Source organism: Leucopleurus acutus, assembly GCF_964270905.1.
Source record: "Leucopleurus acutus genome assembly, chromosome: 15".
In the NCBI taxonomy this organism is placed as follows: Eukaryota; Metazoa; Chordata; class Mammalia; order Artiodactyla; family Delphinidae; genus Leucopleurus; species Leucopleurus acutus.
In genome coordinates, this window is record NC_139157.1 from 70,386,510 (window position 1) to 70,414,246 (window position 27,737).

The window sequence follows — 27,737 nt, forward strand, 5'->3', positions numbered from 1 at the left end:
ATGGCCGAGAAACGGAGGGGCTCGCCGTGCAGCATGCTAAGCCTTAAGGCGCACGCCTTCTCCGTGGAGGCACTGATCGGCGCCGAGAAGCAGCAACAGCTTCAGAAGAAGAGGCGAAAGCTGGGCGCAGAGGAGGCGGCCGGGGCCTTAGATGACGGAGGCTGCAGCCGCGGCGGCGCCGCCGGAGAAAAGGGCTCCTCTGAGGGAGACGAAGGCACTGCGCTCTCGCCGCCGGCTGGGGCGGCATCCGGGCCCATCCGGAGCTGTGCAGACCTGGAGCGGAGCTGCGGTTCCCGCGGAGCCGCGGGTGAGTCAGCCCCTTCCCGCCTAACTTCTTCCTTAGACGTCCTCTCCCGGTCCCACGGGTCAGTACCGCCGCGGAGAACCTGAACTACTGCGAGTTGTGGGCGTGCGCGCGCGCGGTGTCCCTGTGCGCCCGGGGCAACTCAGCCATCAGAGCGCTAGCCTGGGTGTCGGGGCGCAGAGCTCGCGTTGCCCTGGACACTCTCGCCGCGCAACTCGGGTCACCCTCCAGACAGTAAAATGCCGCTTTCAGCCTGGTTTCTCAGGCTGCTGCTGCCGCCACCGCCCACTCACACCGCGCCCTCAGCAGCTGCAGTTTGCGGCGCTCGGCGGTGCACATCTGTGCTTTCCGCATCTGCCTCCCTTGGGCTTCCAGCCCCTGGGTGCTCTTTTTTCTTTCCTAACTTTCAAAAGCATGGGAGTGGGGGGAGCGACGGCATACCCACACCCCGGAAACCGAAACGAATGCCTAAGCGGTTTGGGCAAACCAGGAAGAGGGCGGCATATTTGCAAACGTGGTTTCCCGAGGGGTAGCTGAGCGGTTCCCTTGCCTTCCTCTCTTGATTCCCGCTGCCAAGGCCGACGGCGATCGTGGGCTTGTTTTTCGTGCTCTTCTCTTCCCGCTGCTGCTTTGCTAAGAAGCTCCGGGCGGCCGGGGAGTTTGGCGAGAGCGGTGTTTGAAGAGCTTTCTAGAGGATGCCTCCGGCCGGGCCCGAAGCAAGGCGCCTCGGACGCCTATTACGAAGGGAGGCCCAAGGGCTTGGGACCAGGAGCTGGGGCGCCAGGCGCTTTTGCTCCGTGCTCTCCATGGCGTGGGGTGTGTCGAGGCCTGCACTGCGGATCTGGACTCGGGAACCCATCTCAGGCTCCGTTGGGCATGCATCCCAGACTCCGGCTGCGGCACAAAACTTATTTTGGGGCCTTGACCGGGCGGAAGCAGGGAGGGTGGGGTGGACGCTGGCCGCACGCCTCTGCGGGACTTGAGACTTGGGGACCGAGAGGGCCCTACTTGAAAGTCGAGTGTCCGTCCCTTTGGCTGGCGGAGCGCGTATTTACCCACCCATGGGCCTGTTTGTTGTAAGGGCCGGATGGCAAGAAAGCTTCCTCTTTCCTCGCGGTCCTTTTCCTCTCCCCAGCCGCCCTCGGGGGTTCATCTCCCCACCAGGTTTCCCATTTCGAGCCCTCACCGGTTACCCCTCTCTGCCCTTTGCTGCCCAGGCGGCTGTGAGGACGGCTTCCTGCAGGGCGCTTCCCCACTGGCATCCCCAGGAGACTCCCCGAAGGGGTCCCCGGTGCCCACCCTGGCCCGGCCCGTGACCCCGCTGCCCTCGCCGCAGGCCCCGCGTGTGGATCTGCAGGGAGCTGAGCTCTGGAAGCGCTTTCACGAGATCGGCACGGAGATGATCATCACCAAGGCCGGCAGGTAAAGGGCACGCTGGCGCGAACGGCCCCGGCTCTGGCCTCACCGCACCTCTTGGTGGGTTGGGAAGAAGGACCTGCCAGAGCGGTGGGGTCTCTCGTTAGCAGTTTCTGCAGACAAGGCCCCGGGTAGTGGTTCATTTTTGAGACTGGCTTTGCCTACCTAACCTGGAGTGCGGTCGGCCGGCGAGGGACACAGCCCGGCTGTCCTCTCGTTGGATGCTAAGGAGAAAATCGCTGTCGCCGCGGAGGCGGTAACGGTTACTGTTGATAATCCGCATGCAGGGTAGTTATAGATTCGTGATCATACTTCATATCTGTTCAGGCATTTATTTAGGCTTTAGTTATGTTTCTGAAATTAAGGAACAGATTATCCACCCCTCCCCCCGTTTTTAAAAACACGCAGTTTACTCTTTAGCAAACTATCGTTTGCTTTTTTAGATTCGAAACTTCCAGTTGGATCTTTATCAAAAGATTTGCAGGCAGTATGAGAACGTGATTTGTTATGCTATTTTGATATTAGATTAGGATGAAAATTAGTGGAATCACCAGTAATACATGCTTAATCCCTGCAAAAACAATTGCCCCGATTTTTAAAAACCATTCTTTTTATAGATTCACAGTTACGTGATTACTTTTTTTTTCTAAATGAAATCCAACAAATTAGCCTAAATTTGCTGAGGAATACCAAAAAAATTTGTAAGTTATATCTATTTTTTTGAAAGTGTGAAATTTGCACATCCGTCAGTTAGTAAAATAAATTGATTTGTTGCACAAGTCATGTTAATGTGAGGGAGGGACAGAAATATTTGCGAGTTTTCCGTTCATTTAGTGCAGTGAAATCGGTGAACACTATCTTCCTTAAAAGAAACTTTAAAAAGCACACACAACTCTTTCAGGGAGTACCCATGGCAAAAACCTAGATAGCATAAAAGTATCCAAACTTATTAGAAATTACAAAAACATATTTTATTGAATCCATATGCTACCTTCTACATTTTCACAGAGCTTTTTATTAATGATCCAAATTCAGTCTTCAACAACACAAAGCAACAGTTGTCTTATAAAGGATGTAGTTAAAGACCTTTACTCTTTATCTTACAGGTGCACTGAAATAACACTAAAACAGCCAGCATATGAAACTGTTCTCATGCCTAGTTAGGAATAATGGACTTTCTTTTCTCTGGAAGTGGTCTTTAATGGCTTTATTGTTATAGGAAACATTTCTGGTAAATAACAGTACTAAAATTTCTGTTAGAAGGTTAAATTAGCAAAAATTAGATTAACCGGAAGGGTCCTAGACATAAATCATTCGATGAAAGTTGTTTTTTTTTTTAAGAGAACTGCTTTATTTGTTTTTTTATATACAATAATTTGCTGCTGTATTCCTTGCTGCTGTGCCCTTTTTAAAAGATAGGTGCGTTTATTTTAGCATCTCCTTTTATATGCATCTCTGGGAAGCCAAGAGAAATGTGGATTTTCATTTATTTTAATTAGCAAATTTTGAGTAAGTGTGGTTAAATAAGAAAGTGTTTTCAGGGTATGGTGGGGGAAGGAATGATTTGGCAAATATACATTGTGTTTAGTTTCTGCTTTCAATAAAGAAGTTTTACTATACCTTTCAAATTTAGAGCAACTTTTGCACTTCACCTTTACCATGCTGCAGACAGGAAGTCCTGTCTCAATAAAGAACATATTGTTTGGTTATGGCGTGGCACATTGGCTCCTTGTGCTTTTTTTTTTTTTATAACCCTTTTAAAATTTCACATTATAATATATTTTATCACTTTTAGAAGTTCAAAATTTCTATTTCTACCATTTGGAACACTTTATTATTTGTATTATTAAAGTTAATCTGCTCACCAAATTTTGTTTAAAAAATAAAGTGCTTTCTGTGCCATTATTTCTTCAGTGTACAATTTTTTTTTTTTTTTTGGCTTTTAGCTATACTGACATTTCAGTAAACATGGAATAAAGTACAGGGACAAATGACATTTAAATGATTCAGTTTTGATACGTCCTGTGTTCAGATTCTTTGAATTACATTACCAAAGTGAATGTTATAAGTTTTTCCATGTGAAAAATACAGATTCGAGAGTTTTCTTTGCTTATTCATTCTCCAAGTGTAATCGTAAACAAAAACAGAACCCAAACCATCTTTCCTCCCCTCCCTTGTACATAGGCGCATGTTTCCAGCAATGAGAGTGAAGATATCAGGATTAGATCCTCACCAGCAATATTACATTGCCATGGATATTGTGCCAGTGGACAACAAAAGATACAGGTACAGTGATCAGATGGATACAGAGGATAAGAAAACGCTGGGATTTTACAGGATACGCCTATTTAATCTGTGCTGATTATGATATTTGTTTCCAGAAGCCTGTAGAATTATCAGATCCATAATCCAAACCCTGTCACTTCCAGTAGTCTAGATGGTGCCTTCTCTTACAATAAATGTGAAAAAAAATTTTTTTGTTTTGCTTTTAGTAGATACAGAAATGTCTTTAAGTGTTGAGGAATTTTAATAAGGGGTCAGTTTAGTGTTGCTAAACTAAATGTGACTTTAATGTTGATTTACATTTTGATTAGGATTTTGAGACAAAATGTTGAGTCAAGTTTGTAGATATACATAATAGTTAACAAATTGTTTCATTTTCTTTGTGATTTTTTGGACATTTAAATAATTTCCCTTTATTGTGTTACATACAAAATCATAGGCTTCTTCACAGGCTTTTTTCCCTTTAATTTGAGAAAATTATTGAAGATATTTTACAATTTAGAAAAAAAATTCTCAATTCATTACTATATTAAGACATCTTTAAGCTGGCAATGAATTTGTTACCTCACTGTTGTTTTTTTGGCTGGAAGTTAACACAGTAATTTTTAAAAAGTTTTGTAGTGTTTGGATTTTGAGAGAATATATTTATCTAGATATCAAGTAAAGTTGGAAAAGATACTTTCTTCGGTATCAAACCAACCTTTGCTTTTCCTTCTGCAAGTAAGCAAATCAACAGTCGTCAATGGCAATTCTTTTTATTTTACTGAGGAGCTGAACTGATTCACTTTGTTATAAAGCAGAAACTAACACACCATTGTAAAGCAATTATACTCCAATAAAGATGTTTTTAAAAAAATGCTAACATTTAGAAAAGGAAATTCTGAGTGGAAAATCGGAAGATGCTGCTTTAAATTTCTTTGTTTCTGTCTTTTAAATAAACAGCTAGAGCATTTAGTAAGTTTTTAAATGAAATCAGGTTTGGTTTTTATTACTCTTTAAAGTTGTATCCCTTATTTTAATTAAATAATTCATTAGGGAGCTTTGCTAAAATTATCTACTACATGATAGAAGCTAGAAGGCATTGAAGTTTATTCTTTAAGTTTACTTGGTTTAAAATCCATATTCTAATTTGGGTTTTGCCCTTAGGGAGACAATGTAATTCTAATGAGCTTAGAAATTATTCTCTTTTCTTCTAAATTTGTCTTCTATTTCTTTCTCCAGATCTCTTCCATATATTTTGGATGCTTTATTTTACTTAATTGATCCTTATTATTCACACATAAAGCAAGAAAAATTTCAAGAATTAAGATGCCATATTATAAAAGGTCAAATTATAAAACATAAATTTGCTTTCACTTATATTGCTTCTCAAGAAAAAAATTGTTTTTAGCATTTGTGTTGAGAATGTTTCACAAAGAATATGTAACATGTAGCATTTATTCTCTTAGTGGGTGTGGATTTTTGAACTATTCAATATGCATACTTTTTCAAGGTTTTGACAGAGCATATCACTATTTATTTTGGCAATAGCTCTATATTCATTGTGCTGCTTTTCTTGCATTTCTAAGATTTGCATTTTATTTTCCAACTTTTTCAACAATGGTAGAAACAAATATTTTTGGCTTATTCTCTGCTATCAAAGAATGGTATTTGGTGAAATGAAAAGTGATTGTGATTTATTAGAATGTAAAATTAATATTCACAAAAGGCCATGCACTTAGGAGCTTATTTATTGAAATTGCACTATATCAATTAAGGGGAATTGTTTTTATTATTATTCTTTATTTTGTGATAATGTATTTTTTCCCAAGAAAAGGAATTAAAGAATAGAAGGCATATTGAACTCAAAAGAGAATGAAATGTGTGACCATATTGAAACAGTGAGCCTCACCAGAGATATTATGAAACTGTTTCGTGCTATTTTAAAAAGAAATTTGCATATATACTGGTAGAATTCTCTGAGACTATTTGTAAATTGTTGCTTTAAATTGTATGCCATATTTTAAAACAAATGGAAGAAAAACATCGAAGTATATAATTTCATTTTCTACCCTTTTCTAAGTCAATCATCCATATACTAGTTTCTAGTTTTTGAATTAGTGTATTTTAAATTAACATTAATAAATGATGGTCTGAATATAAGATTAAACATTATTGTCTTATATACTACTTGAAACATTGTTATTTAAATGATTATTTTTATAGAGTCAATATAGTTGACATACACAAGTAGAATAAGATGTTTTGTCTCTTAGTTAGAAAGGTAATGTTAATTAGATATATCATAATTTTTAAAGTTTGATGTGTATTTTAATTAGTGGTATAAAAAATTGAAAGAATTTTCTTACAATAGTCAAAACAAAGAGAAATATAGGAGATAAAGGCCTATGTTTTATGATTTTACAAACTTTTAAAATTAAACAGAATATCCTCAGTTTATAGTGTAATAGAGTTAGAAAAAATAATTATAAATGATAATAGATGGAACTTTTTTCCCTATGAAAATAAATTTACTGAAAGTTCTGACAATTTCCCCTTGCCTTTCTACCATCTATCTCATCAGTTTGAACATAAGCGTAAAATGGGAAGTGATAAAGAAAGTGGGACACTTTAAGGTATAACTCTCAAGTATTTTTGAGATTTCGTTAAAGGAGAGATTGAGAACTTAGTTTCTTCATGTCAATTGAACATCCAGATGAAAAATGGAAAACATCAGAATACAGACAGAATGTCTAATGTGTTTAAGTGTGATTCATCCAAATTAAAACACTTGCATTTATGGTGGGAATAGTGTGCATATTTTTCACTAAATCCTTAACATACCACTTTGAGCGGTCAGTAGGTTATCACTGCTTCAGAGAGTTTTTAAAAAGTGCTTGAATTCTTATTTTATATGCATTGAATGTAAAGAGCAAATCGTCAAATTTTAGACTTTTTAAAGGGTGCAGATTTTGTCTGAGTCTACTGAGTTGGAAATTCCAAGAAAGCAACAGTTCACAAACTGAGCCTTGTCATTGCCTTCTAGGTATGTTTACCACAGCTCTAAATGGATGGTGGCGGGCAACGCTGATTCCCCTGTGCCACCCCGGGTGTACATTCATCCAGACTCGCCTGCCTCAGGGGAGACTTGGATGAGACAAGTGATCAGTTTCGACAAGCTGAAGCTCACCAACAACGAACTGGATGACCAAGGCCATGTAAGTACATGGCCTCCCTAATTTGCCTCCATTGGATGGCGTGGGCTGTATCTGTACTGTTCCTGCCTGAAGGAAATGAACTTTTCTAAGATCATGAAATTCCTCTCCTGGTTGACTAGCCTGTGTACAGTCTGTGCAAAATCTAGGTTATAGTTGCATCAGAGATTATGCCTGTGGCCGGAGTATTCTATGAAGCATTTAATAGGGAAAACTAGATATTGCATTTGTATTGGAATGAAAGAACCTCAGGCAGCCATTTTTAGCCAAAACATTTGTTTGAAATCCCGTGAGCTGCCAATTATTATACTCTGAATATGAATTCTTGGCACTTGGGTGAACAGTGATAATGATTTATTGTGTCCTGCCTGCATCCAGTTCTTTCTCCAGTGAAGCTCATGCTTCTCAATAACAGCCCAGGCTTATGCTGTTTGCGTGTTCCACCTGCAAGCTCCCAATTGTTTTGTAATGACATCTAAGGTGTCAAATACGTTGTAATAATTCCTTTTCGTCTTAAAACTGCTGAAAAATGATATATATGCTAAAGCCAGCCATTTCAATAATATAGTCATTTTTAACACTTTATTAATTTTTACACAGTATTGTTCCTAGGCAAGACTACCCTTATTATTTTAATAAATAAGTAACTGGATACATGCTGATTTCCACTCAATGCTAGCATTTCTATTAGGTTTCTGTTATTTGAGAGGGTTTTGACTGAAGCAGGATTGAAATGCCTTTTTAAGAGCATATATGGTACATAAAAGGAATACCAACTAGTTCATTTCTCAAAGGGGTGACATGAAGATAGCATATTTATGGGCCAATCTTTTCAAACAAAAATGCAAACTGTCATAAGCTAGTAATACAGCGATGACAGGATGTGATTTGTAAGTTGCTAGATAATATCTTAAGCAAATTGACCTTAATGAAGACATTCAAGTACAAATTTCATTGTGGTACAGATGCAGCATCTGGATTTTTAAGACTCATCTCTCTCAAACTGCCAGTACTTTTGTTTATTTGTTGCCTTTCATATTCTAAACCAGAATCAGAAAAGTAACAGTGTACAGTTTATTTCTGAATCCCACTTCATGCCCTGTACTTTAGTGCATTACTTTGCTTCTCTTCTATTTTTTCTGTATATACACAGTCAGGTTGTAACAGTTATTTTTCATTTGATTTCAATGAAAGAACACTAGTTTCTTCTGTCTCATTGAGGGAGCCAACTGTGAAATTTTGCCAGTGCATCCATTGAGGAGTCTTTAATATTTTTTACAGTAAAAATTTTTAAAATAAATGGCACTAAGTGTTACCTGTTTTCAAAGCTTAAACATACCCTGCTTTTCTGAGTTCTATAGTTTGAGAATATATCTTTTAAAGAGATAAGTGGGTCTAAAAGCTATACACTGTCATATATAAGGGACAGACTTCTTTAAATAATTTAAATAAATATAGTCAGTCTATAATTCAAATTCTTTCAGATCAAATTACTGCCTTTATATCTAATATCTACCATGTCTACAAAATTAGATATAGATCTAGTAATTTATCCATCTGATTTTAACTTCATAATTTCACTAGACTTTATTTAAAACAGCATTCTCTAGAGAAACAGAACCCACAGACTGTATAGATATAGGTATATAGATAGATATAGATAGAGATAGAGATAGAGGAGGAATTTGTTTTAGGGAACTGGCTCACACAATTGTGGTGGCTGGTAGGTGTGAAATTTGCAGGGTGGGTGGGCAGGCTGAAGACCCGGGGAAGAGCTGATGTTGCAGCTTGAGCCTCGAGGCAGTTTGGAAGCAGAATCTCCTCTTCCTCAGGGAACCTCCTTAAGTCTCTTAAGTCTTTTTATTTTTTTTTCTTAAGTCTTTTTTTTCTCTTAAGTCTTTTTTTTCTCTTAAGTCTTAAGTCTTTTTTTTTTCTTAAGTCTTTTTTTCTCTTAAGTCTTTTTTTTTTTCTCTTAAGTCTTTTTTTTTTTTCTTAAGTCTTTCAACTGATTGGGTAAGGCCCACCCACATTATGGAGGGTATCTGATTTACTCTACTGATTTAAATGTTAATCTCAACTGAAAAGTACCTTCACAACGACATCAAGACTGGTGTTTGGCCAAACATCTAGGTACCGTGGTCTAGCCAAGTTGACACATAACGTTAATTATCACACAGCATTTGTTTTAAATACAAAAGAATAGATTGCAACTTGAGCCACAATTGTTTATACCTAAATAATTATAACATTTCACTCTTAAAAAAAAATAAAAACATAGCAGAAAACAGACACAATCTACAGAAGTGTGTCATTTTCCAGTAAAATTCTTTTAAGGTTGTGACAGGGTGTAATACTTTAATAAAGGAAAGTAATTAGTGTGCGCAGGGAATAGGAAGAGAATAATATGTACCTGTGCATTTTGGAAACAAGGAAATTGCCTTTGCAAATAGTAAAAATGTACATATTGCTTGATACTAGAGGAGAAGGTAGGAGGGAAAATGCTCTTTTCTGTTCTTTATTTAAAAACAAAGTTTTGAAGACTTTGTAAAATGTAGTAAGAGATAAGAAGCCATAGTCTCTGCCTTCAGTGAGCTTCTAGCCTAGATGGGGAGAGAGGACAGGCACACAGGTGATAGTGATGTCAGCGCACAGCAGTGCAGCTACCATATTGTTCCAGCCAGGAGACATTGGGAAGACCCTGTGAAGAAAGTGTCTGCTGTGTTTCTTTGCTCAGTTTGGTGACCCTAAATAAGGTTAGATTAGAGATTAGGAAGTCATTTCTTATTCTATTGCTGATGTGATTCAGCGTCTGAGAAGACAGCAGTACCATTGTGATGGGACTAACTCAGCAGTTCCTTTCCTGATGCAGAGACCTCTCAGGGACTCTCACCTCTCTGCCCTCATACAGTTGAGCCTCCCCACCCCCCAATCCTAAAGGAAGTGACACTAATCTCTAACCAATCAAGCTGTAGATTCAAATGCGAGGTAATTTGTTTTCTAAATTGGTTTCCTACTTTTTGTCCTCTCAGTTCCCAGTTTTATACGGCTAAAGATGTACAAGTGTTCAACATGGTGACTTGAGAACTCCATGTAGACCTGGGACTTTTATTAAACACAGAGAGATTGGAGGAAACAAATTGTCACAGGGCTGTGAGTGGACCTAGGGCTGCACATGAGATTATGTGCCATTGTGATTTTCCCCAAAGTGATTTTTCATCTTTCCAAACACCAAGAATTGTTTAGAGAGGAATACTGGTGAGAATCTAGAGATGTAGAAACGTCCCACCACTCCACAGCTAATCTGTTTTTGTTTTATTTTTTTCTGTTTAGCGTGTCAACTTTTTATTAAAGAAAAATTAATCTTATAATTTTTAGGACTACACATGTATGTCTTTTTTAAACATCTTTATTGGAGTATAATTGCTTTACAATGTGTTAGTTTGTGCTTTATGACAAAGTGAATCAGCTATACATATACATATATCCCCATATCTCCTCCCTCTTGCGTCTCCCTCCCACCCTCCCTATCCCACCCCTCTAGGCGGTCACAAAGCACTGAGCTGATCTCCCTGTGCTATGTGGCTGCTTCCCACTAGCTATCTATTTTACATTTGGTAGTGTATATATACCCATGCCACTCTCTCACTTCGTCCCAGTTTACGCTTCCCCCTCCCCGTGTCCTCAAGTCCATTCTCTACGTCTGTGTCTTTATTCCTGTCCTGCCCCTAGGTTCTTCAGACCTTTTTTTTTTTTTTAGATTCCATATATATATGTGTTAACATACGGTATTTGTTTTTCTCTTTCTGACCTACTTCAATCTCCACAGCTAATCTTGAATGTTGTGAAGACTTTATAATCCCTACTTGCCCTTTGGGGAGACCGTAGTCAACTTTGTCTTGGATTGTATACAAACCAAGACTGATTCTTGGATTACCTGGGAGCAGATGGTCAGCATGCTTGGGTGGGGTATTTCCTTCTCATTATGTGCATGTTTCACTTGGAATTTGCTGTCTGGAGGGAAACATTCAGGTGAACATTTCCCTGCAGAATTAGATAATTCTATATCTAAGGTAATTCTATATCTAAGGTAATGGTGCACCTTTAACCAGGGCAGGACTTGTACCCACAGTGCTGGTGTACTTTGGAAGGAAGCACAGTCAGGCATCTACAGCCAGGAAACTTGTCGGAGGGTCTGTTCTTCCAGCTGCTGAGGATTCACTGATACAGTCACCCTAGCTCTGAGTTTGTCCTCACCCTCTTCCCATTTCTGCTCGAGAATCAGATGGGGAAGCAAGAGGTCACAGGGGAGATTGCTAGATCTCCCTGATGGAAGGAACTTGCCATGGCTTAGAGGGCTAAGGTTCATAAGCAAAAAAACTTTGACTCTCTGGGCCTTGGTTCTCTCACGGGTTATATCGGAACCAGAGAATTTTGAGTGACTCAAATGAGCTGATGAATTTGAAAGTCCATATTTGTAAGGGCACAGCATCACACTTGAAACAAAACCCAGGCCACTTTGCTACGGAGCTTGCGACCCTGTGTAACTACCCTGACTCCTACCATTGAAAGCAAGTCTGCATCTGGTATCACCAAAAATGCAGGGAGCCAGGTTTTTGTTATCTGCTCCTTCTTGGTCCTTTGCTTGACTTGTTCCAACACTGGCATTTAGGTCATGTAGAAAACTTCCAGAGTCAGCAGGTAGTGTTTCCCTGTTGAGCTGTTTTGTGAGGGACAGGTGGTGTATCTGTCAAACTACAGGCACTTAAGGCCCATCAGATCAGAAATACGTAACATCGTGCTTCTTTTGACTCAAACCTAGTATCTTTAATGTGGGAAAAAACTGTATTAACCTTCACATGGGAATGCACCCCGTGTTTATGGACAGAGGTCCATGTGACTATCTATGCTACTAGGTAATGCCCCAAGGAAAAAACAGCCTCCATCTGAACAGAACAGAGAGCACGGAACATGCAGATCAGTTATAATTGAGTTTCAGAAATGGGCATTATCATTGTGTTCTCCTTGTTTATAAGGCCAGTGTTTCTCCTTGTTCTACTTGTTCTATTAACTAAGCAAAATATTCTTGATGAATGGGTAAAGAAGATGTGGCACATATATACAATGGAATATTACTCAGCCATTAAAAGAAACAAAACTGAGTTATTTGTAGTGAGGTGGATGGACCTGGAGTCTGTCATACGGAGTGAAGTAAGTCAGAAAGAGAAAAACAAATACCGTATGCTAACACATATATATGGAATCTAAGAAAAATAAATGTCATGAAGAACCTAGGGGTAAGATGGGAATAAAGACACAGACCTACTAGAGCATGGACTTGAGGATATGGGGAGGGGGAAGGGTGAGCTGTGACAAAGTGAGAGAGTGGCATGGACATATATACACTACCAAACGTAGGGTGGATAGCTAGTGGGAAGCAGCCGCATGGCACAGGGAGATCAGCTAGGTGGTTTGTGACCCCCTAGAGGGGTGGGATAGGGAAGGTGGGAGGGAGATGCAAGAGGAAGGAGATATGGGGATATATGTATATGTATAACTGATTCACTTTGTTGTAAAGCAGAAACTAACACACCACTGTAAATCAATTACACTCCAATAAAGATGTTAAAAAAAAAGTCTTGAACACTTGTCATTATAACTTTGATAGTTCATTAAAAAGCAAATAATGGGAAAAAAAAGCAAATCATGCTATTTTATGAGAATAACTAAGGCTCGTTTAGCATTCTCTTAAAATTTCCAGGGATATACTATATTCCTATAGATCATATTGAAAGTATATTATTTTTCTTGAATAATTTTCAGGTTGCTATTGGCAGTTACCCTTTAATGTGCAAACATAGGCATGCCTCATCTATTTCTGTACCCTACCCCAGTATACCCCACCTTAAGTCATTTTGGAGATTCCGTAAGGATATAAACAAATAAATGAAATTAAAATGTATATAGCTATACAGAGAAATCTGCTTGAGAGAACAAAGACTTTATAAAACAAGAACCCACTTTTCATTGACTAGTAAACAGAAAACCAAATGAATTTTTGTTTCCTTCACTACAAGCCAGTTCACTCATCTTCTTGGCCATGCACTGTATTTTTGTTTGTTTAATGTAAAGTGGCTTTTTCCAATTTTTAGTCTGCTCTGGAATTTGCTAATCACTGGAATTAAATCTTGCTTTTTCATACTTTTTACCTGACTCACAGCCAGACATACATTTCATGTTAGACTTAGTGTACACACACACACACACACACACACACACACACACACACAGAAGGCAGACAGTGTTTTGGAAAACAGTATCTATTCTTACTACAAGCAGCACACTCTATTTTTCTGCTTTATTTTCTAATTTTACTTATTTTCAAAATTTCCAGTTGCCACACTTTAAACTGATTTTGTGAGCCATGAATGAGTTAGTTGAAATTCTGTCCTTTTTTAAACCTGGAAACAGACTTTTCCAGAGGTTGCTGATTTGCGTTGTGTGTCCCTGGGTGATGATGAAGGCTCTTGTCCCCTCTTGTCCTTTCCTCAGACTCATGCTATTGTTCCATCAGGAAGGTCTGGTGGGTCCCATCATTAGATCTGCTATCCAGGCATTTCCTCCACTGATAGAAAGAAAATTTTAGGGTTAAAAAAACCCCAAAACTGTTGGTTAATAACAGAGTGTAAAGACATCCTTTGGGGGCAGCAAACACACTCTACAGGTAGAGGGCTATTTGTGTTTGGGCTGACCAGTGATTCTGAATGTGGCTTATTTAAACTGCGCACATCCTGAAAAACATGAGGCAGGTCAACCAACCACTGTATTTTTCCCAGACCTTTGTTTAAGCATTTCTCCAAACTCCTAACTCCTCAAAACCGGAATTCAAATTGTATCGCTCAGGAAACATATAGATTCATTAACTAAACTCATTAGTGAATATATTAATTTGGATTCCTGGCAGCAAATAGAAAATCCCATTGGATAGGGCTATTTCTTTTTTTTTTAATCATTGACATATACAATTTTTTTTTTTTTTTTGCTGTATGCGGGCCTCTCACTGTTGTGGCCTCTCCCATCGCGGAGCACAGGCTCCGGACGCTCAGGCTCAGCGGCCATGGCTCACGGGCGGGCCGAGCCACTCCGCAGCATGTTGGTTCTTCCCGGACCGGGGCACAAACCCGTGTCCCCTGCATCGGCAGGCGGACCCTCAACCACTGTGCCACCAGGGAAGCCCGACATATACTATTTTTAATACACAGTCCATATTCAAAATTTTCCAGCTGTCACAATAATATCTTTTGAGTACTGTTTTTTCCTGTCTGGGTTCCAATCCAGAATCACACATTGCATTTATTTATTTATTTATTAACGTCTCTATTGGAGTATAATGGCTTTACAATGTTGTGTTACTTTCTGCTGTATAACAAAGTGAATCAGCTAAATGTATACATATATACCCATATCCCCTCCCTCTTGCGTCTCCCTCCCACCTGGTCCCTATCACACCCCTCTAGGTGGTCACAAAGCACCGTGCTGATCTCCAGAAAGTAGGCATAGAGGGTTAGGGCTATTTCTTTACCCCACCTCCTCAACCTTGACAGTATAAAACGTATAAAGAAGAAGAAAACATTCACGCACAATTCCATCATCCAGAGCTGTGACCACTCTTCATATCTTTGTATGGGTCCTTTTTACTGTCTACTTTTATGTAGTTATGATAAGTTGAAAAACAACTTGGATCCTTTATTCTAATTTAAGATTTAAAAAGAAGCGTTTCATTATGTGGTTAAAAATGTCCTAAAAGCGTTAGTAATGGCTGAATAATGTTGTATCCCACTGTGTGGACTTTCATTTACCTAACCAGTCTACTCATGTCAGTGGTTTATAGTTTTTCCACTGTTATAAATGGTGCGCTGCACATCTTTGTATATGAAACGCTTTTCTGGATTTGGAATATTTCCTTAGGATAAATTCTCAGAAGTGGAGTCTTTGGGCAGAAGGCAGTTGAACCATATCATCAGATTCCCCTAGCTGAGTCTGAGAGCTTTTGCATCGCCAGGCATCCGGGTTTTGGAAACCTTGTTATGATGGGAGCACGGACGCTGGGCTCTCCAGGCAAACCAGAGACTTTGTGAGCCACGCATAAGTCACACCCTGGGGTATCCTTAAAATCCCTTTGCCCTTGAATAGACATGTTGTGGTCACCAACAAGGGAAAAAATGTTTCTGAAGAAAACCTTGGTGTGCAAATACTTATTTTTAGGGGATGGGTGTGGTAGAATTCAAATAATCATTTCAGTCTCACTCTTAGTTTTATTGTCTTGGACTCTGTGTTCCATTAGGCTCATTATAAATAAAAGGCTTATGAATTTATTCTTGTGTTTTCAGAAACAGAAAATTTGATGTTACATTCGTATGGTTATACACAGGGTTCTGCCAAAATAGTGATTACTTTTTCTCGTTTGTATTTTTATGCACACTTTGCAAACAGCTTCCTAGCAATCTCAGTCCAATTTTGATATACTTTATTAAATTGGCACTTTCAGAGCCTTGGATATTTTTATTTCCAACTGGGATTCATTTTGCACGTTAAAGATTTAGTCAAGGCAGAAGTTGCTGACAAATTTGGCTTCTCTTTCCTTGACATAGATTATTCTTCATTCTATGCACAAATACCAACCGCGAGTCCATGTCATCCGTAAAGACTGTGGGGATGATCTTTCTCCCATCAAGCCTGTTCCATGTGGGGAGGGAGTGAAGGCATTCTCCTTTCCAGAAACTGTTTTCACCACTGTCACCGCCTATCAGAACCAGCAGGTACTGTTCTCAGAATTGGGATCTTTCTAGCCGTTTAATTTCATGTGCAGATTGAAAGCTAGCTCTTCTTTTCACTGTATCTAAATGTTATAAATTGTCATAAAGCATCTGCCATCCAGAATATATATGTATTGTAATAACAATTATTTATCCATTATTCCTCATGTAAAGCTACTCTAGTGAGGATTTCTTCAGACCAGAGTGTGTCTCATGACTGGCCGTGTAGGTTTACTTTCCATTTTGAGACGTTGAATCCTGATGTCATAATTAAAATTAGAAAGCATGTGTATTGACTAGGAAATAGACATGTAGGATATGAAAGTGAGTTGCATCACAGGGCATGGGATTTGACAGCTCACTTTATTTTAAAGCTACCATCCATATATTATGGGAAATATTTCAGAAGCATTTATCCTATGCAGTCATTTTAGTATATATATACAAAAGGGCTATTTCTTTCAAGATGTGCTTCAATTGTGATAGAGGGTGATGCATATGCTTATATAGTCTGAGAGATGAGCGATTGTGGAGTAATCGTTTCATAAAATTGGAAATAATTTGAAAAGTGAAAAACTTCTTTTCTATATGAGTAAGTATATGTACTTCTTTAAGGCTGTGTCAAGCAGGTGGATAACTGAATTAAGGCAATTATTTGATCCATGCAATTCTGGACAGTTTTCATAAGAAATAGCGATGGAGTTGAGGCTGATGTGGTCTGTGGTAGATTTTTTAAAAATTTCAACAGTCAGCAGAATTATTTTAGGTTTCCACTTCTCTTTACATTTATATACATCTCAGTTAACAATTTTAGGCTTTATAAACTCTCTGTTGTGTTTTCTGTTGTTTTAAAGCTTCTTAGGAGATTTGGACCCTGTCCTGTGCGTCCTCCTTTAGGGCTGAGAGGCTCATCTGTTCTCGTCCATGTGGCGACACCTGTCCCACAGCCCAGGCTGTCCTGTCCTCTCATACTCACGTTGTCACACTTCTATACAGGTTTTTGGGAGGGAACATGAAATTAACCTTTAAAAGGGCTGGAGAGGGCTTCCCTGGTGGCGCAGTGGTTGAGAGTCCGCCTGCCGATGCAGGGGACACAGGTTCGTGCCCCAGTCCGGGAAGATCCCACATGCCGCGGAGCAGCTGGGCCCGTGAGCCATGGCCGCTGAGCCTGCACGTCTGGAGCCTGGGCTCCGCAGCGGGAGAGGCCGGAACAGTGACAGGCCCGCAAGGGCTGGAGATAATTAGGAAGATATTCTTAAAATATGTCAGGTGTAGAAAATGTTTTTTATTAAAGGAAAAATATAATGCATGGGGAGAAAAGAGCAGAGGCATTTGTTACCCAGTTCATCTTTTTTCTCTGTCTGTCTGTCTGTCTGTCAGTCTCTCTCCAGCGCACCCAATTAACTGTGTTAAAAGTGTATTTTCTACTAGCCTCTGTGATACAATAAACGAGCTGCAGTGGGCTTTTGGTACATGTTGGTGACTAACACCAATTCACAAATGTTGACAAATCAATTAAGAGGATGGAAAAATTAGAAGAAAAGAAAATTGATGATGAAAAACCATGTTCATTTTTTTAAACTTCCTGGCTGCTATTTTGAAGAACTTTTGGAAAATTGGTAAGCAGCCCATGCTTGGTGGCTACCAGCGTGGGCTCTAAAGCCTGGGGTGCTAGCCCAGTTCTACGGCCAGTTAACCTTATGATCATAGGAAACTTAACCCAGTCTAAAAGAAACATAAAATTGGGATAATAACTACATCTAAGTTGCTATGAGAATTCAATAAAATAATATGCACAAAACTCGTATTACAGCATACATGGTATGCACTCAACAGATGTGATGTCAGCAATAAAAAATCATTATAATAGTAATTGTGAAAAACCTATATTTAGACAAGGCACCATTATATATATATGTACTCTTTTTAAAAATACTATTTTAAATGAACACTTAAGTTATTAAATGTTCTTTAAACATGATTTAAATGAACAGATAATTGAGCTATAATGAATTATAAAGAATTCTTTCAATGGCAGAGTGGCAGACATGGTGAATTACTTAGCAGACTCTTACATTATCTCATTTATAATGTAGTTTTATCCACAAACTAAGACAGTAGCATATGGAGTACACCTACCTCAGGTGTTGCATGACTGATTGGCAGATGGTTGAGAGCATACACAGCATAATATAGGGGGATTGCGGACGACTTTCCAAGGGTGCCTTTCTTTGCCTTAGTGTCGTCCAGCAGTGTTCATTTGTCCTTGGCCAAAATGGCACAATAAGAAAGAAGGATGTTCATTAACTTTGGAGATTCCACTAAACCAGGGAACACAGAAAACAAAGCACGATGTGCTTCTTAGAATAGGCTGTTAACTCCTTTGGGCAAAGTGGAGATCTGGTAAGAAACAAATGGGACGTTGTTTACTAGTGTCGATTTCAGGATGGTATGACTACAAAAAGTTGTTTTTAATGGAGACGATTAGACCACTTGCAAAAATGTTTCCCTCAAATCTTGGGGTCTTCCTGGGCAAAAATCTGGTTGTGAGTCAACAAATTACAACTGTAGTTAAAATGAAGCCATTATTTATTTCTCCTACATATATAAGGTTGAATCCCATTAGAACCTTCAAGTCATGGTTACCTCTGGTTAGACATTCACTGTAGTGCTCTGACCAGGTCACGAATCCATAGATAAAAGAGGAGATGAGAGCCATAAAGATGATTCAAGGAGAGACAAAGTTAAAGGAATGTATATTGCCTATTTCTGAAGAAGGTTAACAACATTCGAGCGTATAAATGTCTGTTAAATAGAAGCTGGATATTAGCTGCTCCACATCACCACTACTGCAAGAGAAACAGACACATGTCACAGCGTTAATAAAGGGAAGAACTTTAGTTTAGAGAGATTGTCAAACAAAGGGCAAATTATCAACAGATGATTCAGAATCTCCTTCTCCAGGGATATTAAAAGCAAAGCAAACTTTATCTATTACAGAGCTTGAACAGAGGCGGGGGAATGTCCTTTTCATAGCAAATGAATGTCTAGATGATTTCTGAAATTTTCATGTAGCTTTGCTACTAATATAATAAAATACCTGAGAAACAGGGAAGAACACAGTACATCCTCTGGCAGTTAATTTTGGAGTTACTTATCGTTCTTCCATCATTTCCATTTTTAATAACCTTCCTTGGCATTTATAATAAGACTTGATGTGATTTTTTTTTCTGCTCTGCAGATTACTCGCCTGAAGATAGATAGGAATCCCTTTGCCAAAGGCTTCCGAGACTCTGGGCGTAACAGGTGAGCCTTAGTGAAAAACATTCTGGCTGTGATAAATATATTTGATTTTTTTATTGTGAACTTTCCATTACAAAGTAAACAATTAAATTTACTGACATGGTTTTGACATCACTTCTGATGAGGATTTAAATTTACTAATATCATTGAGCCTTGGATGTAACTTATTTTGGGTGTGGCATTTTGCCCATTTCTAAGGTTAATATTGATGTGAAATGCTGGGGTGAAAATGGAAGTTCTCAGGGTGTACAGTGCATGCTGCCTCTGAAGGGGCCTTGTGGAAACCTGCCCCTCAAGATCCAGGGGCTTTAATATCCCAAATCAAAATACTCTCTGCATCTGCTCTTGGTTTAGAATTTGCTTAGTGATGTCACAATTATGTATTGATCTGTCTTTGAAATCGGACAGGCTCTTGTTCACTCAGATTTCCAACTAGAATATGAGACTACTCCTCACTGCCAAGACAGCTGATGTTCTTTGGTTTCCAAATTTGTCTTGGCTCTACTGACAGCCACACACTTGTTTATTTTTTCTGTGTCGTGTTTTATGGTGTTTGTACTAAGTGGGAGAGCTACAATAATGAATTCCACTCTATTACTTTTTATCAAAAAGCAGACCACCCTAGTCTGTGTGCCAAGAGTTTTTGAATTTATTGATATGATTCTATCCCAATACAGTTCGGTGCAACGTTTTCTAAAATAACTGTTGATAGTAATAATAGACTAACGTTCTCCAGATGCCCTTTCAGGGTAAGACTTTGACTTAAATGTTTTTAAAAGCACTTTGTTTTTAAAAAGTATTTGAGACATTTTTTATCACTTTACTCCAGAAATACTTCTTGAAAACTTGGTATTGGTAGGCGGTGTCTACATGAGGTCAAAATCCCCGATTATCTTATTTTAGGAACAATTTCACTTAAAATTGTAGAGAGAAAACAATCAAGCAGTAGTGCAGACTTTTAGTTCTTTCAGCTGATTAGCTGGGCAAGGTAGTGTAGACAGAGACCTTTTCTCAGAATAAACTCAAATGCTTGCAGAAAGACTTGATTTCATCTTCATATGCAATGATTCATTTAAACACCTGCCCTAAGCCTTAAACTTAGCACAGGCAGATCAACAAGACTGACTAATAACAGGGCTTCACTCTGTAGGAAGATTTGCAGGTATTCCTACTGTACATTGTCTGCTGTATTGAGATGATTCTGTCATTTTAGATGTCTCTTTCCATGTGCAGAAAAACTTTGCTTGGCTTTTGTTATGTTGCATTAGCTCGTGGTTAACTTTGCTTTTCAGAGGAGTTTCTGAAAGTTGAATAATCTAGTAACTGGGGTGGTCACTGGTAAGGTGACTGAAGGAAGCCCCTGGGATGACTCCTTTTCTACCTTGCCAAATACTTTGATGGAATCTTTTTGTGGTTTTGGTTATAGCCGAAGAGTATTTATCTATTTATGACCCTTGCATTTCTTTCAGTTCTTTTTTTTTTTTTTAAGCAGAGAATAAATTTATTAAAACTCACTGAAACTCCAGGAGGGCAGCATTTAGGCTTGAGACTATACATCCAGGAGCTAAGTCCAGGCTCTCCTGTAAGATGGCTCTAGCAAAGACCTCACTGCTGTTGACATTGGGGGGTCACATGGCTTGTACGCAGTCTTTTTTTTTTCTTCCACTTTTATTGAGATGCAATTGACATACAGCATGCCTAAGTTTAAGGTGTACTGCATAATGATTTGACTTACATACATCATGAAATGATGACCTCAATAAGTTTAGTGAACATCCATCATCTCATATAGATACAAAATTAAAGAAATAGAAAAACAATTTCTTTTCCTTGTGATGAGAACTCTTAAGATTTCCTCTCTTAATAACTTTCCTCTATAATATACAGCAGTGTTCATTATATTTATCATGTTGCACATTACTGTCAGTTCGTTTTTGAAGCAATAACTTTAAACATATTTTTAAAGGTGTATTTTGGGTAGTAGTCATAGTGGATAAACCTATAAGTAGAAGTGAGATGATAAGATACATATTACAAGGTTTCAGGAAGAATTCTAGATAAGTCAGCACAATGAAAAGATGTTAGTTTTTAAAAATTTAATCAGTGAAAAAAACTCAGAGGCATTGGTGAAAATAAACCACTAAGTCTCTTGTTTGGTACCATGAGGTCAAATGCTAGGTTTGATAGAAATTTTTTCTTCCCTTTGGCTGTTTCAGGAGTATATAAGCATGGCATCCATGGTGCTTGGTACTGTTTATTGCCTGACTCTAAACCTTTTAAAGTTTTTAATGGACATGCAAAAAATAATAAATTATGTTTTAACACTTTGTAAAGGTTGTCAAAATTTTACATTTTTATTTTACTCCAAATCTTTAAACAATATCTCAGTATAGGAAAAACATGTTGAACTTATACATTGCTTTCTTGTTAGTGAAATGAAGAGTTTCACTTTTTTTCTCATTTAAATGACTTCTGCTTATCATAGAAAAGCTCTTCAGTACCCATTTTGGAATGCTAAATATCTATGGATCAGTATTCCCAGTTTTAAAAAAACCTGATTTTAACATTTTCCATTGATAAATGCAAACGACACTTATAGTGAAAAGAGAGAATTTGGTCAGCTTTAAAGATTTCTAACTTATGTATTATTTTCCTTTAAAAAGAAAGTTATCTGTAAGACCAGGAAGGTGCGTTGGTGCTGAGGACTTGGGGGAGGGGTGATATGTTTTCATATATTGATAGAGAAAAAAGCCCATGAGAAAAAATTCAAAATATTTCTTTAATACCCCCAGTTTTCTTGCACTGTTGTTACTGCTTTTTAATACACATTCTGTTTTTATTTTTCCCTAGACATGAAATAAACAAATTATGCAGGACAAGAAAGAAACTTGGACTTGTGATTTTTTTAAACTTTATAAAACAATTGAATTAAAAATTATACCCTCCTGGCTATTTATGGTTCTGCAGCCTATTTTATAGGAATCAGTAGCTTCAGCCCTTAAAAGCTCTCCTGCAAGACATTTGTTACGTGAAGGAGAATTTATGTGCTGAGAATAGTTTCATTCTTCAGTTAGGCCTTACGGTTGACCCTATAAAATGTTTTACTCAGGAAGGTACAAAAATTTCTTCTCTTTAAATACTTCAGGAAAAACATAACCATTTTACTAAATAAACTTGGCCATTTGATAGCATAAATTAGCGAGGTGATAAAATGTGGAAATTGTTCAAAAGCATCTTGTATAAATTACCGTCTTGGCTACACTCCTGCAGGAGGTGTCTTTTATCTTTTCTTTAACTAGATGGGAAAAAGTCTCCATTACTGGAGAAAATGAAGGCTTTTTTTTTTTTAAAAAAAGTCCAGATTCAGCTAATAAATATTTTATAACTGTTTCCTGCAAAATATCTGAAATCCTTTCTAGAACTTGCAGTGTGAAACAACAGCTTCAAGAAAAATATCAATAGGTCCAAATCAGATCACATGTAGATCTGTCACCTTCAGAGCATCCCTTTAAAGCTTAGGGTTATATATTTGTGAGGATCAATAACTTCTCCCTAAAAATTTGGTCTGTGGGTTTGTATTTGAAGCATCATACAGTTTACACCGCTAAAGCAAATAATGCACTGATGGTCATCTCCACAGCTAATAAATTTCTAGGTCCCATCGATGCTCAGGACTTACCGCTTTGTAAATTCCCCTTGAGATCACTCCAGGACTACTCTGGTATCCTGAATATTTAAAACTACAATTACGAAAACTCATCTATGCGGTTTCACAAAGCAGTTTATACAAAACTGTGTCCTAACTTCTTTAGCTTAAAAAAGCTTGTTTCTAGAAAGTCATAAAAATTGAGTATTAGTACAAGCTAAAAATAGAGGAATCACCTCAACAGCACCCAGCGTTCATAAGTTGAGTATTAAATGAAACCTGCAGGTCATGTGGGGCTTTGGGACTGACCAGGCTGCCAACCTTCCCCCCAGTCAATACTTTAATGTACATAAAATATTGCTGAGTAGAGTGGCCTTGGATCTGGTTTGTAGTCAGCCACAGATAGCATGTCTCGTTTGGAAAAAAATCACTTCGTGGTAAACAACTTGAGAGCTAGGAGAGGGTTTAAAGCTTTGTATTCCAATCCTCACTTTGTGGGAAACTGCAGTCCAGGGAGCTTCAAACATTTACTCAAGGTTAGTGGGTTGTAGTTACAACCCAGTTCTCCTGATCTCCAATCCAGTGTCCTTACCACAAAATAGTCCTCTCTCTGGGGCACACTGATTCCATCCGAAGACAGACTCTGTCCTGCATGCTCAGGGCAGCCCAGGGCAAGCAGCGGAAGATGGTTTTAGCTGCACGCACAGGTCACTTACCATGGGTCTTTAGAGAGCTCTCGCCATGTTGTACAGGGGGTGTGACTCTGTGAGGCGGTTTTCTCTAGTCTTAGTTCATAGCTCATGACTTGGGGATGTCTTTAATATCAGCATTAAATACAGATTATCTGTATTAAATAAAACTGTATCTGACAATCACAAGAGGTGTTCGTGTGCTGTTTGACACTCAGGAATCAGACATTTCCTACAGTGGAGCTATATATTTCATGAAAAGCACAATGTTACCTAGATTAACAAATTGCTTAGCACTGAGGTGATTGAGGAAATAGTTGGTGAGGCCTTGAGAATGTGCTAGTTGAGTGAAGGGCCTCATTTCTATGACCTAGAGGACTTAGTTATCTGATGTATGGAAGTGATATCTGAATCACTTACGGTAGGAGATACATTCATTTATTATGTATTTAGAGTAGTCACCCTTGTTTTAAAACATGCATGTATCCATGTAAGTAGCCCATAATGAAGTTATCCTGTCTCTCTAAGTGTCCATTCATTAAGTGTGTGTAGGGGCTTTAAAATAATGTCTGGTGCTGATACTAGCTCCATATACCTTGGCACCCAGTGAGATCACCTTCCTGGGATCATCCTACAGGCTGGGCTGAGAAGCCAGGGCTGCCCCCTCTTCCCCAGAGCCCGTCCTGGCTGCCCTGCGTGTGGTGATCATGCCTCTGAGAGAGAAGTCAGTTTTCTTAGGATGAGTGCTCTTCTCAGCTGGCTGCCGAGGCACCGGATGCTGGATAGAAATGCCTCTACAGGGCGTGCTTTTGTGGCAGAGCTCTCCGCATCAGAGGGAGAGTGGTGTAACAGGGAGAGAGGATGAGCTCCAGATCACAGCAAAGCTGTGGACTCACAGCGGCTAGGATGGACTCTCTCCACCCCAACTTCCTGGTACAAGGGTACAGCTTTTTATCCCCTGAGATCAGCTAAGTTTTCTGAGAACGTTAACATTCCATCCTCTTGTGCTCCTGGTGACAGAATGGTAGCTCATCTCTGAACCATTTCTTTTTCTGTTTGTGCCAAGCTCCTCACCTGCCAATGTGGGGGGCCACTGTCAACACCAGCGGTGTTTTCTGAGCTGCTTATTATGGCTGCAAACTCCAACTGCTCCTAACTGAGCTTCTTGTGTTCACCCCCATCCTGACCCTTCCATTTAGAATGGGTTTGGAAGCCCTTGTGGAGTCATATGCATTCTGGAGACCTTCACTACGGACCCTCACCTTTGAAGATATCCCTGGAATTCCCAAGCAAGGTAAATCACAAAGTCTCTTGGGTTAGGGACTTCCCTGGTGGTCCAGTGGTTAAGACTTCACCTTCCAATGCAGGGGGTGCAGGTTCGATCCCTGGTCTGGGAGCTAAGATCCCACATGCCTCCCGGCCAAAAAACGAAAACATAAAACAGAAGCAATAGTGTAACAAATTCAATAAAGACTTTAAAAATGGTCCACATCAAAAAAAAAGACTTAAAAACGAAAAACGAAAACAAAAAAGAAGTCTCCTGGCTCATGTATACAGCCAGGTCCTGCCTAGATGCTCAGGCACTGAAAACTGCACAAGTCATTGCTTGTCCTCTATAATGGCGACCTCATTACCAACATCCTCCCATTACAGGATCCCTCTCTTTTCTGTCTGGTATGGGGATGGGCCAGGAAAATGGCCATTGTGGTCAAAGGTTAAGTCTTGGATGTTTTAGGCTGTTTATATATTTCATAACCTTTACTTTACCCTAAATCTCTTCTTAAAATTAGAGGTAGACTAGTTGGCCCTGGTACCAGGTGTACTTCACAGATAATTGCCAATGCTGGTCCCGGTTTACCCTTCCTTGCCAGCTTTCTCTTCCTTCAGCTGAATTGCCTCTAGGCAGGGTTCTCTTGTATTTATGATGAGAAGGTCAGGCACACTGAGGCAACCTTCCCTGAGCTCCCCTTTGAGTATTTCCTGTGAGCCCAGGGCTGGTGTTTCCTCAGAGGGAGCAGCATGGAAAGGGATGACACTTCCTTCTCTACTTGGTAGGTAGGACTCGCTGCTCACTCCTGCACTCAGGCATTTTACGTCTGATCCTGCCCAGCACCCCGTTGAGAATTTAGCATTGCTGGGTTTTAGATAATTATCATTGGGCAGATTGGGCTTTTAGATTATTTTAAGAAGCTGTATAAAACACTGTCACTAGAGCAATGAAGGTTTTACAACCTATCCAGCCCATTGGAATTCTCTTCTCTCCCTAAGTTCCGTCAAGTTGCAAACATCAATCTGTCAGCAAATCCAGAGGGGGGAGTCAGCCGCCACCACTGTTATTGATTGGATGCAGGGTTAACCCCCCTCTCTATTTCACAGGGCTGTTTACTTGCTGGACCTCTGCTCTTGTGTTAGCATGTGATTCACCAAACCATTTTCTGTTTGGAAATGAGATATGTATACATGTAGCTGATTCACTTCATTGTACAGCAGAAACTAACACAACATTGTAAAGCAACTATACTCCAATTAAAAAGAAAATAAAGTTCTAGATGGTTGCCTTATTTCAGTAGCCCTGAGTGGTACAGTCATTGATGCACACAAGCTTGCAGTGGGAAGTTGCAAGTTTGTTTGAGGCAGGATATGTCTTTGACCAATTTGGCTCTTTTCTTTGAATTCCTTCTTTTTGGCAAGAAAATATATTGCTCCAGAGGAAGCTCTGCCGAAAGAAAGAGTAAAAGTTGGGTAGGGGCTTCCCTGGTGGCGCAGTGGTTGAGAGTCCGCCTGCCGATGCAGGGGACACGGGTTCATGCCCCAGTCTGGGAAGATCCCACATGCCGCGGAGCGGCTGAGTCCGTGAGCCATGGCCGCTGAGCCTGTGCGTCCAGAGCCTGTGTTCCACAACGGGAGAGGCCACAACAGTCAGAGGCCCGCGTACAGCCAAAAAAAAAAAAAAAGTTGGGTAGAAGTGAGGTGATGGAACTTTTGGAACAAGATACAGGGTAAGATGAAATTTATATTTTCTAAAGTTGCCAGGAAAGTCAGTATTTGTAGTGTTTATTATTAAAAAATGAGAAAACTTTGAGAAAGCTAATTGAGGGAGAAAATGTGAAAATTCTATGTGATAGTGTCCTAATATCTTCTGGAAAAAAAAATAGTCACTCCTTGGGGAGATAATTTCCTTGAAAATATTGAGAGGATCTATGTTTAAAATATTTCAGTCTGAATTCAATTAAATTAACAGTTCCTGAGAGCAGAGACCATCTCCTTTTCGTCTTTGTACCCGCCCCTTGTAACAAGTCCGTCTAGCTCATGTGTACACAGTTGAAAGGAAAAGATGCTCTTTACATTTCAATTTCTTTTGTAGGAAATGCAGGTTCCTCCACCTTACTCCAAGGTTCTGGGAATGGCGTTGCGGCCACCCACCCTCATCTTCTGTCCGGCTCCCCTTGCTCGTCTCCAGCCTTCCACCTGGGACCCAACACCAGCCAGCTGTGTAGTCTGGCCCCGGCTGACTACTCCGCATGCGCCCGCTCTAGCCTAACCCTCAACCGATACAGCACGTCCTTGGCCGAGACCTACAACAGGCTCACCAATCAGACGGGCGAGAGCTTCGCCCCGCCCAGGACTCCCTCCTACGTGGGCGTGAGCGGCAGCGCCTCGGTGAACATGTCCATGGGCGGCACGGATGGGGACACCTTCAGCTGCCCACAGACCAGCTTGTCCATGCAGATTTCCGGGATGTCCCCCCAGCTCCAGTACATCATGCCTTCACCCCCCAGCAACGCCTTTGCTGCTAACCAGACACACCAGGGTTCCTATAACACGTTCAGGTTACACAGCCCCTGTGCCTTGTATGGATATAACTTCTCCACATCCCCCAAACTGGCTGCCAGTCCTGAGAAAATTGTTTCTTCCCAAGGAAGTTTCTTGGGGTCCTCACCGAGTGGGACCATGACGGATCGGCAGATGTTGCCCCCCGTGGAAGGAGTGCACCTGCTTAGCAGTGGGGGTCAGCAGAGTTTCTTTGATTCTAGGACCCTAGGAAGCTTAACTCTCTCATCATCTCAAGTGTCTGCACATATGGTCTGA

At 39.9% G+C, this 27,737-nt stretch overlaps 1 protein-coding gene across 1 annotated transcript; it reads left to right on the forward strand.

Moving 5' to 3' along the window:
• Positions 1-27,737, forward strand: TBX18 (T-box transcription factor 18; the record flags this gene model as incomplete). The annotated part of the gene is made up of 8 exons (XM_082855551.1): positions 1-307; positions 1,522-1,726; positions 3,905-4,006; positions 7,029-7,200; positions 15,846-16,013; positions 19,252-19,316; positions 24,848-24,942; positions 27,013-27,737. 8 exons carry the CDS (start codon positions 1-3, stop codon positions 27,735-27,737), a joined length of 1,839 nt encoding a protein of 612 aa, XP_082711677.1.